The sequence below is a fragment of the Nesoenas mayeri genome (assembly GCF_963082525.1).
Source record: "Nesoenas mayeri genome assembly, chromosome: Z".
In the NCBI taxonomy this organism is placed as follows: Eukaryota; Metazoa; Chordata; class Aves; order Columbiformes; family Columbidae; genus Nesoenas; species Nesoenas mayeri.
This window is the reverse complement of record NC_137542.1, coordinates 57,643,135-57,655,459: the sequence shown is the minus strand read 5'-3', so window position 1 is coordinate 57,655,459 and position 12,325 is coordinate 57,643,135. Positions and strand designations below refer to the sequence as shown.

General features: G+C 37.3%; 1 protein-coding gene across 4 annotated transcripts in view; it reads left to right on the top strand.

Moving 5' to 3' along the window:
- SLC1A3 (solute carrier family 1 member 3) overlaps positions 1-9,611 on the top strand; it is a gene marked incomplete at both ends in the record, with an annotated part of 61,826 nt that extends 52,215 nt beyond the window's left edge. For 2 of the 4 annotated variants that reach the window (XM_080363038.1, XM_080363036.1), the window contains 5 exons: positions 1,069-1,364; positions 3,010-3,243; positions 6,386-6,580; positions 8,003-8,137; positions 9,407-9,611. In XM_080363038.1, the coding sequence (XP_080219164.1) occupies positions 1,069-1,364; positions 3,010-3,243; positions 6,386-6,580; positions 8,003-8,137; positions 9,407-9,611 (1,065 nt within the window). The remainder of the gene's footprint in view (positions 1-1,068; positions 1,365-3,009; positions 3,244-6,385; positions 6,581-8,002; positions 8,138-9,406) is intronic. The other 2 variants (XM_080363039.1, XM_080363037.1) reach the window with 2 other exon arrangements.
- Between the last annotated feature and the right edge of the window lie 2,714 nt (positions 9,612-12,325).

Below are 12,325 nucleotides of genomic sequence, written 5' to 3'. Positions count from 1 at the left end.
CTGGATGGGGTGCATGAAACTATTCAGGTGTGGAAAATAACAGAAAATTAGGTCAGTGTTGACAGACCCTGATATTCAGGTTTCTTGCATTAGTCATAAGTGCTCCATTTCACTGAAATACTTTTGGAGTGAGCAACAGTCTCCAGATATTAGTAATAATACTACAGCTCCTGGATGTGATATTTGTCTTTTGTTGGCACATCCCAAGGTATAAAAATCCAAAGTTGCTGAATAACCTTGACACCTGCATCCCATTGCCTTAATAGGGTATTTAGCATCGTGAGGCATATTAGAAACATTTTACTAGTGATATTCAGTATTCTTTGTGTTCAACAGAATTTAATCAGGGCAGGGCTGAAGCGTGTTTTGAGCCCAGACAGAAATATTCAGGATGCATGTTTCTCTTTGGAAAAGCATTATGTGGGAAAGACTAGATTTCAAAGCAGATGTTTAAGAGCATATTGAGATTTTGAAATTGATTTGCACATCCCATAATGGAACCATATAAGATAGAACACTTTTCTTAATTAAGAAAAGTGCTGATTCGGTAGTGCAAAGCACAGAAAACTGACAGCTTTTCCATAGCAAAGGAAAAAAGAGGTCTGTTATATTTATGTTATTTCCAGTCTGTTTTTTCTAATTCAGAATGATGAAGAAGTAAGAAGACTCCAGAGCACATGAAAATATTTTACTAGCCAAAAAGACCTATTTATTTAACGGTTGGCAATATATTACTGGAAAAAACAGCAATTTAAGAAAATGCAAACTAAGAATCAATAGTTTTGTCACAAAACTCATGAACATGGCAAATCTGCATCTTTGATTGTGATATATTTATGAGAAAATGAGTTCTGGAAGCTAAACATGAATATCTAGCTCTTCAAGTTAACGTGAATATTTGTTGCTTTCAGGAAAGCAAGATTCTCATAACAGTGCATTTTACCAACAAATATTACAGAAAGAAGTCTAATGCCCTGCAATAGTAATTAATAATTTAATGTGTTATTTTTATCTTTGCTTGCTATAATTCACATGATTTCTGTGTTTCTTTTATTTTTGTTTTAACAGTTCAAAACTAACTATGAAAAGAAAATATTTAAAGTAGATATTCCATCCAACGACACATCCACAGTGGCTTCCATAATAAGCAATGTGTCAGAAGCAATGGAAACCCTCACCCGAGTGAAAGAGGAAATAGTTCCTGTTCCAGGTTCTGTAAATGGAGTGAATGCCCTTGGCTTGGTGGTTTTCTCAATAAGCTTTGGCCTGGTGATTGGAAGCATGAAGGAGCAAGGTCGGGCATTAAAAGACTTCTTTGATAGCCTTAATGAGGCTATCATGAGATTGGTAGCTCTAATCATGTGGTAAGTGCGTCTTCGATAAATTCCATTTTAAGTTACTAACAGTATTTTTTCACCACAGTCAGGCACTGGATAACAAGTCTGTTTGACATGAAGTCAGACAGTAAGATCTAAACTGCTTTGTAACTTTTTTTCATAAATAAACACCAGAACTGTAATTCTGTATGTCAATAATTTGACCAAACATACCTACTCTTTCGGTATGTTTAGCTTCTTACGTGAGAAAAATCGGGGTCTATGGCAGAACTTACCAAGCTTATACAGAGCCATTTTATGTCTTCATAAAGACAGTGATCACAATAGTATGCTATCGAAGTTTCCTTATATCCTAATCTGACTTCAGTAAAGGAAAAGGACAAACCTCTCTCATAATCTTATTTCTACACAGCAAGACCTTCTTATCACTAGTTTCCAATGCAACTGGTTCCTGCAGTTCTGTGATATATATGTATGTCCTTGCATTGTAGCTACACTACTTACACATACACATAATTTTCCTACTTTCTTTGTTGTGTTTAATAGGTATTTAAAACCAATACCTCTTCCCTCAGACATTAGGTATGAAGTCTTGTCAATAAAGAAGATTCGTTATTTGTCATGTAGAAGGTTAATTATGAAAATGAATTATGACTTTTTGCTTTCTTTACTACAGAAAACAAACAAAAGCCTACCCAAGAGCATACACACATACGTTGCAGTACTAGATACTAAAATAAAAATAAATACATTTTTTTCCAGTAACTAAAATTCTATTTTGCCAGGAAACATCTATACGAAACAAAAATCTTTTATCCTTCTCTACAAGCACACTTAGGATGACAAAGCAGTGGATGAGAATTGTTACTTCTGAGAAATTTCTATATGGATTTAATGGCTTAAAGTACAATTGAAATATGCTGGATAAATTTTGTTCTGTGGTAACTTCATGTGAAAAGACAAATGGACATTTATAGAAATAAGGCTGTACCAAAAGTCCCTATGCAGCAGAATTATGCTGAGTTTTGTGCTCAGCACTAGCTTTTTCTTCATCTGTTAACTATGTTTACCAATAAGAAAAAACAGATCATACCACCTTTGTTCCTGCCTACAATGCAGACAACCTCTGTCATACTTCATGCTTCATGCTAAAGTATTTATCCAGTGCCACACTTAATAAAATGAGGCATGGCCAGAAACAGCTTGAAATCATTGGAAGTTATCAGCCTTCTGTGTGGGTTCTTTCCCCAACAACCTGGGAAATAGCACTGATGAGATAATAAAACTGGCCACTTGACAGTCTACAACTATGTCAGCTGAGCCTTTGTTCATACAGACAGAACTGTAACAGAAATCCCTGAACTAGCTTTTAAATGACACTTGAATAGAAGTTCATCTCCCTACAAGTCTGAAAGGCATGCTACATATCTTGAAATACTTACCCAGATGCTGAATTCAATAGACCTTATAGGAAACATTCACTGCTCTGGTTTAATCTAGGTTGAATAGTTAAGAGTTTAAGTATTAAACTCTTGAACTGCTTATGAATAATTACGGTCATCCCAACAGTGAAATCCTACATTCATGAGTGCATGTAAACAGAAAAACGATGGATGAGGGAGTGAATTTCTACTTTGTTCAGTACAATACTTATTTGGTTCCTCTTTTGCAGGTATGCTCCCCTTGGAATCCTCTTCTTGATTGCTGGAAAAATTGTTGAGATGGAAGACATGGGTGTCATCGGTGGTCAGCTTGCCATGTATACTGTAACAGTCATCATCGGTTTGCTAATTCATGCTGTTATTGTCCTACCTCTTCTCTACTTCCTGATCACTCGTAAGAACCCCTGGGTATTTATCGGAGGCTTAATCCAGGCGTTAGTCACAGCTTTGGGAACATCTTCCAGGTATAACGCAATATTTTAAGGCCATATTGTTTTATAGTATTATTGGTTTGAAAAAAAAAGTATTGTCTGATGTAACTGGTTAACTCTCTATTCAAGTATCCACTTCAGCACTTAATTTCAGTTCTACTGCCCTCTGGTAGAGATAATTATTATAATTATATTGACTTAAACTCTATTTTCTACAAGAAACCCTAAACAGAGATGAAATTAATCTGTTTGGTGATGCAGACTGTATGGATGGAACCCTTGTGACTTTGATTAGCCTTGGTGTTAGAGATTTTTAAGTAGTTTGTAATGGCTTGCTGGTAAAGGATGCAGCTGGCAAACGATATGCATGGCGAAATGAAGGAGCAAAACAGGAAGTTCAGAAGAGATTCTGGGAGAGCTTGAGAGCCCTTATTAGCCACTGATGTTCTGTGCTCAAAAAGCTCATAGCCAGTAATGGATATACAACCTGCAACAGAAATGTTACTTTTCCTCTTTGTTAATGAAGTCATAGGTACATCAAACTAATAAAAAAATGGTTAGCATCTATGATGAAAGGAAAGAGTATTGTAATCAAATACATATCTCTAGACCATATCGTAGGATCATAGAATCATTTAATCTGGATAACACATTCAAGATCATTGAGTCCACCCATTAACCTAACACTGCCAAGTCAACCAATAAACCATGTCCTTGAGCACCACATCTACATGTCTTTAAAATACTTCCAGGGATGGTAACTCCATCACTTCCCTGAGAAAGCCTGTTCCAATGCCTGACAACCCTTTCTGTGGATAAATTTTTTCAAATATCCAATCTAAACCTCTCCTGGCACAACCTGCAGCCATTTCACTTGTCTTATCACCTGTTAGGTTGGAGAAGAGACTGATACCCACCTTGCCACAACCCTCCATGCTACGACCTTGTAGAAGGTGATAAGGTCTCCCCTCAGCCTCCTTTTCTCCAGGCTAAACAGCACCAGTTCCCTCAGCTGTTCTTCAACAGACATGTGCTTCAGACCCTTCACCAGCTTTGTTGCCATTCTCTGAACTCGCTCCAGCACCTCAATGTCTTTCCTGTAGTGAGGGGCCCAAAACTGAACACAGGATTCAAGGTGCAACCTCACCAGTGCAGAGTACAGGGGGGATGATCACTTTGTCCATCCTGCTGGCCACACTAGTTCTGAAATGAGCCAGGATGCTGTTGGCCTTCTTGGCCACCTGGGAACACTGCTGGCTCGTATTCAGCTGTCTGTCAATCAACATCCCCAGGTCTTTTTCTGCTTGGCAAGTTTCCAGCCACATATGCTGCATGCATTCATACAGATGCACTTCAGCTGGGCTATTGATCTCACCACCTTTTTGGGAGAGAAGCCCTAATTCCTACATCACCATTCTGAGGCGCTTCTGTGGTTTCTAACACAACAATAACTCTGATGTCTTTGCTGCTGCATGGCTCTCTAACCTCTACCTCCACTGAAATGCCAGACCAAATGACCTCACTAGCACAACATCACTCAAACACTGATGTGCCGCTTCAAGGCATATCTCTAGCAAGCCTTTTTTTAACCCTTTCTCCTTCAGATCTACTTTAAAACATTTTCAATGAGCCCTGCTAACTCCCGTGCAAAGATTTCCCTCTTTGGGACAGGTATACTCCATCTGTTGCAGCAAGCCTGGTGTTGTGTAAACTGACCTGTGATCAAAAAAACCCAAAACTCTGCTGATGACACCAGGCTCGGAGTCAGGTATAGATTGCTGGCTCTTACTATTTCTTCCCTCATCATTCCTTGCAACTGGGGGGGACAGAGAAGAACACTGTTGTTACTCCTGATCCCTTCACTAGTTGTCCCCAGGTCCTGAAGTCTCTTCTGGTTGCCCTCAGACTTCTTGTTGCAACTTCATCAAAGATGGAAAATAATCTGAGGGCCATACTAGAGTAGGAAGCTTACTCTTCACACTTTAAACCCAACAGAACCTTTCATTTTAATAGATTTTAATAGTGTCTCCTAAAGACAGGTGCTTTAAGTGAGACATTCTGTATTACTAAATTCAAGTCCCTGGTGTTTGGGATTGTTTTGAAGACGTGGGATGAAAAGCTATTGTGACCACTAATGTAGAAACTGATGTGTTGTATCACTGAAAAACATCTTGAAGACTTAAAACAATTATTACAACATATTAATGGGCAGAGAGGGACAATTACTTATTTCACATTTGATGTTTTGATGTCAATCCTGTAAGACATTCCACTAGATGTTGCTCAAGATTCTCAATGAGAACCAAAGTGATGCAAGAGAGCATACTATACTGTGAGTTGATTTAAAAGCTGTTTAAAATCCAACTATAAGTTGACTGTCCTCAAAGAGACTTTTCTAGCGTAATCTTTCACAACCCTTCTTTACATTTTATCAGTATTTTATTTTATCTTATCAATATTGATAAAGTTTTCAAAGACATGAAACTCTGCTAAGTAGTTAACAATTAAGAGGCCACTGAGACAGAGTAAACTGAATTGCTGGGTCTTGAAAAACCTCTTGACTTTCTTATCATCAGATGTAAAGATGCATCTTTAAGAACAAAGAGCTCAGGCAGCTCTTAAGAAACGGCCAGTTTACGCCCCTTTCTGAGGCGGTATTTCTGAAAAGGAGCTTTGTGTCTAATGGGATAAATGACACTCCTTAGCATATGAAGGCAAAATGTTTGGTTGGGTTGGTCTTCAAATGAAATTATCATTTATATTATGTTTGGATGCGAACATGATTAAGTGGTGTACAGGGCCTGGCTGGAACAGAGTTAAGATTAAATCATCCCTAAACATAGTTGACGTACATGACACAAAAAATGAAAAGTGGGAAATTTTAAATAGATTCCTCTGCCCAGCAGAAGAATCTTGTGACCCAGTACTGAAGTTAGACACGTTCAGACTAGGGACTACATAGACAGTGATATTAATTAACCATTGGATAATGTTTCCAATAATATCAGAAAAACCTCCATAATTACAAGTGTTTAAACTCAGCCTTTGCATTAAAAAAAAAAAAAAAGAAAGAAAGAAAAAAAAAGAAAATCTGGTAGATCACATAATTAGGACAGAACAATCTCTCTTGTCATCACACTATACTACCTTCTTTCCTTCTTTCTTTTTGTTTCAGTTCTGCAACACTACCTGTTACATTTAAGTGTCTGGAAGAAATAAATGGAGTGGACAAACGAGTTACAAGATTTGTACTGCCTGTTGGTGCTACAATTAATATGGATGGAACTGCTTTATATGAGGCTTTGGCTGCAATTTTCATTGCACAAGTTAACAACTTTGAACTGAACTTTGGCCAGATTATCACTATCAGGTACAGAGGTCATTATTACATACATCTAATAAAAGCACCTTTGTGGTGACTTCTCCTTGCTGTTATATGTGGGATTAAACAAAAGCATCTAGAGCTAAAAACAAAAACTGCTGCAGTAGCTGAATAACTGTAATGATTTACACCTTCTGCAAGGAAAAGGTCTCCCAGCACATATTCTCCATTAAACCTTTAAGAAAATGTATCACTGAACTTAGTAGAGTCAACAAGAGCAGTTTTTAATGACTTTTAAATTTTCTTTCTTAAGAACTCAGGCAGCTCTTGGGAGCCACAGACTTATAACCAAGCAGTTTATTATACATGTACAAAGCAGTAGCATAAAAGCATCACAGTGCTAATGCTAGGAGAGGTAGTGCTTTCCTAGTCCTGATGATCTCAGAACACAAGCAGAGCAAGATTTGGAAGGAGCAGTGATACCTTTTGTTATACCAGCTGATAGAGGTGCAGAAGACAGGTATGGTTTCAAGCACACAAGCCTTCAAGTTTGAAATAGAACAGAAAGCAACCCAATAAGTAGCACTCGATGATAACTAATCTGCATTAATTCCATTATGTTCCTCAAACAGTCCAAGAGAAAAGGTTGTTTGGTACATGTGCAGAAGAAATAAATATCAGAAGGGGAGAGAGGGACACTGTAGGACAGAGAGACATGTATTTATCCCTGAGGAACACTGAAAAGTGAGACATGGTGAACTGGGAGTGTAGAAGATTTTCAAACAGAAGTGCTTCTCTCCATAAAAAAGACCAGCTCAAATAAATATTCATCAACAGAAGGCAAAACTCTGCCTTTACACTTCGAGGCAATAGTTCCACATTCATTAGTACTAGAGCTGCTCCCTGCCAAATCACCTGACAAAACAAATTATTCCTAAAACAGATCTGAACAAGCATATTTCTATCAAGTAACTAGGCTATGATTCAAGGTTTCTTGCAGCTTTCTGTTTTCTGATGGCAGAACACCAACTGCTGGAGGACAGATACTTCACCTGGCAGGAAGTTATATTGAGATGGACAGAGAATAAAAGCTCTTACATGAGATCTGCCAGCACAGAATTTTCTCCTCAGCTTTTCTTTTAACATGTTTGAGTGTGTGGTACGAATTTGTTCAATGGGTGTGGGCATGTAGCTATAACATTTTTCTGGCTCTCAGCATTTGGTAGGGTATTTACTGCCTAAAAAAATCATGTTTCAAGGGTTCTGGAATAAGGTTTAGTGTAAACATTTTGGTTTAAGATCCACAATCCCCTGCAGCTATGCAGTGTTCAGATAAGGAACTGGGCTCATCTTTCTATTTACTACTAGGCAAATGCCTTCTTACTTCATATCTGTTTTTAATGCTTGCCAGATGATACGGAAAGTTTATTGCGGAAGTCAATTAATTGCTTTTGCCATCTCTTTGCACAGCATCACAGCTACAGCTGCCAGTATTGGGGCTGCAGGCATTCCTCAAGCTGGACTGGTCACCATGGTCATTGTGCTCACATCAGTAGGTTTGCCCACAGATGACATCACTCTTATCATTGCAGTGGACTGGTTCTTGTAAGTATCTTTATGGAGTCACTAAGGGCTTAGATCATATTTGGAAGTGCAATAGATAGGGACATTCTGGCAATACTGCAGTGGCATACTTCTGCTGTGGAAGGCAGTTGGGAAGAAGCATTAAAAGAATCTCAATTTCTTGTGATTATGGAATTTTCTTAGGGCAGATGGTGAGGGGTGTTACTTAATGATGATTCTTCTTCCATGCAAGAGGGTTACTTAGAAATCTAGATCCTTAGGGTACTAAGAAAACTTTCAGATACACTGTAATTACATTAGAAAAAAATGCTTTAGTTTTCTATTTTTTGTAGGATGGCAATGAAAACCTTCCCATCAATCAGGCTCAGAGCTGGCTCAGATCTGATCCAGTTCTTTGTAGCCCTGCTGACTATCTAATCTAGGAAAGGTTCATATGTCTACCGCAGGGACACAGAAATGAAAAAAAGTCATGTAACTCTCTTATCCACCCACCACAATGTATAGTTCCTCAGGTTTTCCATTCTTCTGTCTGTAGAAGACTATCTGACACCTACAGGTATGTGGGGAAATCCCTAAAGTCCAGGAACAAAATCAGAAGCAGAAGTTTTCCTCCAATCTCTATTTTGTCTAATGCCTTTTAGGCATATTTTCCAGACACTTTTACCCTTCAGTCTTCTCAAGTGATCCCTGTAAAAAGTTGCCCATGTTGTAATCAGAAGATAATGAATTCAAATCATTATCTAGCCACATGCCCACAGGCTCATGTAGGTGGATGCTTATTGAGTAACAGTGCCAGTCACTCCTTGTCAGTCCTCATCCTACATCATCTGGGAAGAGCCCTCTAAAAAGGCTGAATTGTTGTAGTTTAATTTGAACTATTTCAGCATAATTCCACCCTAAATTACTGACCATAGTTTATGGTCAGGAGAGAAATGACCCTAACAAGTTAGATTCTCATTGACTTACATGTTCACAGGATACAAACCCTAACAACCAGCCTATTGAAATTCCCCTAAGAATCATCTGCCATATGCTCTTTTTTTTTGTCCTCACCACACAGCTCTTTCTTGCTGTCAAGCTGCCAGGAGTATTAGGATATTTCGTAACGCCAAATCCTAGTATATTTGTTAATTTCTGTAGAAGAAATCATGGTATTAACAGTCCGGATAAATTAATATATATAAAATAGCTGAAGCACCTAGCAACTACTTAAGGGCCATTTTAACGACTAGTCTGCATGTTTACCTGTACAAGTGGTGAAATCAAGCTTAAGTTGCTGTTTCTTCTTAGGGATCGTCTCCGTACCACTACCAATGTCTTGGGAGACTCCATCGGAGCAGGAATTGTTGAACATTTATCACGGCATGAGCTGAAGAACAGGGATGCTGAAATGGGTAATTCTGTGATAGAGGAGAATGAAATGAAGAAACCATACCAATTGATCTCACAAGAAAATGAGAGTGAGAAACCACTAGACAGTGAAACCAAGATGTAGGGTAAAGAAATCACAAGTCCAACACTACAAGTGTGGAAAAAACACACATTTTCCAGCCATTTTGAATTCACAAAATTCACTTATTCCTTGATATCTCCCTTTGTGCTAGCACTGGAAAGAATTAATGAAAATACATTCCAAATTAGCAATCATTACAGTACATGTCAGCTTCCCACTTTAAAAAAATTAACAGGCAATAGCACTGGTCCGGCTAGACATGTGTTAAATGGGGATAATAAAAAGAGAGATTGTCAAGCAAATAAAAACAAAAATCAGAGTATATGTTACTCTGTTCTGTGAAGCTATTATTTTCTTCTTCTTTTTTTTTTTTTTTTTTTTTTTAAATGAACTGGAAAGTAAAAACAGATAACAGAGCCTGAAAATGGTTTTATTTTTTTAAATATCTGTTGCAAAATTCCTAACATCTATAAACACACAATCAGTACTTCTAACTTGATAACTGCATCCAGCTAAGTAAATTAACAGGATTTTTGCTTTTTTATCTGATTTTTTTTTCTCTAGTGGTATATTGTTCAAATACTAGCAGGATTAAAAAGAAGGACATTAATTGAATGGATAAAAAGGGGGATGATGTATAAACAAAGAAACAAAAAAATACCCCAAACCAGCACTTTTATCAGCTGAGTGGAAATATTTCTGGAAAAGTTATTTTATCTAGACTTAGTTTTTTGCATTAGCCTCAGCTGACCTTGACAAAAATTTAGCCTAGTCAGCTCCCACTGACTTGCAGACATTTATGTGTGTATGAACCTCCAATCTGGGTTTTCCCCCTTAATTTCAATATTACAACCCAGTGGAACAACCTATGTGTGTAAGTGTTTGCAGGAGCAAATCCTGGGCTGTATTGAGTCTGGGACAGAAAATGTGTCTTCACCTCTGTTTGGAAAAAAACACAGCATGCTCTGGGTACACCATTTACCTACCTAATAAGCAACAATAGCAATAGAAGTCAGTGCCAGCCTTCTGCAGAATGTGCAGAAGCATGAGATGCTCAGATCCTAAAGGAACTGAATTCTAAGCCGGCAACCCAGAGAGCAACAGGAGGTTTTCTGGTTGGAAACCTCCCAACTGCTTAGTCATCCCACTGATTAGTTGCAGAGCTATTAGCTGGATATATATGTTTGCATCTGGAGAAGAAGGCTCCCTATCTTAATGTGAATTTTCAAAATCCTTGTGGATTTATCAGTAGCATCTCAAAAAGAAAACATAACCATTTAGAAAGTAAAATTAATGGGGGCTTTTTTACTAGGAAAAATGTATAAATTACAAAATAGTAAATACTGTAATAAATGTTGACATTTTAATTAGAAAAGGTTTTAAAGCGCAATATTCTAGGTTTCTTCCATGGGATAACAAAAGAATGAAAAGGGGGAGACAATGCATGTGTAATCCTGTGGCTTTTTTTCTTCATTTCAAGATTATTCCTTGATGAAGCCCTTTCCCAGAAATATAGATTATGTTGGTTTTTTTTTTTTCTTTTTGCCTTGTATTATTATAGAGGTTAAACTGGAAAGTTTTATAAAGCAGTAACTGTTGGGGGGATGAAAAAAATAGTAACTGACAGGCACAATAGTATTAAGTGATCTTTTTTATTAAAACTTTCAGTTTTCTTCTTCTCTCCCCCTACTGAAAAATTCTGCTGATAGAAATGAAGGATTGCCTTGCAATGTCCCAGTTGCCACCCAAAAAACACTCAATATGTTGCTTCTGTCACTGAAACAACATAAATACAGAGTACAAGTAACTGTAGTGAAAGTGTCAGCATGCTGGTTGAAGGCAAATCTTTTCCCAGGCAAGACTGGTTTTTTTAGGACCATCTTCTCCAGTTGAGTAATCCAGACAATACTGGCAGGAACTCCTGTGAATGAATTGAGTAGGGTTTAAGACAGAGTATTGAGCAGTTAAACCAGTAAAGCTCTAAACGAATCTCTGGCGGAAAGAAAACAAACATGGGGTTATTTTTTGCTAACAATGCAAATCTAGGATACAGACAGGCATTTTCTGATATCTAATTAGAGATATTTTTATATAGATACTGTATTCATAATGTGTGTCTAAACATTAACTGTAGAATTTATGGCATAACAATTTAATCTTTTGTTAAGATTTTGCTTGGAAATACATTGCAAAGACAATGTAAATGGCTGTCTTTCTATGACATCAGCTGAGAAAAATGAATTGTGTCACAAAGAATGTGATCTTTTTATATACTAACTTTGTTTCTTATGGAAATCAGGTATTATAGAAAGATTCCCTTTCCCATCCCTCCCTGGTTCTGCATTGTTATGCATCCAGAGTGGATTGAGAAACATTACTTTGTAGATGTGTTTTCAATAAAAATAGTTTTACATCACTGCTTTTTTGTGGTTTAGAATTTATTTCAAAGGCTCTGTAATGGGAGCTTTACACAAACTCAGAGCTGACAAACTCATAATATGAGACTTCAGGAATTCCAGGCCATTTTATACAGCCAGGCTATGATATAGCAAGGCTTTCTCACTTCAAATACCTGCTTACATTTTCATGATCAAAAATAAATAAGTAAAGTGACGGAGGGAGGAACATTAAAAATTAAAATAACCAATCTTCATCCTACCTAAGTTTATTTAAATTCAAGTATATAAATTCATGTTATCTGCAAAAATTAAAAAAAAAAAAAAAAAAAGAAAAAGAAGCAAAACCCACACAAAACC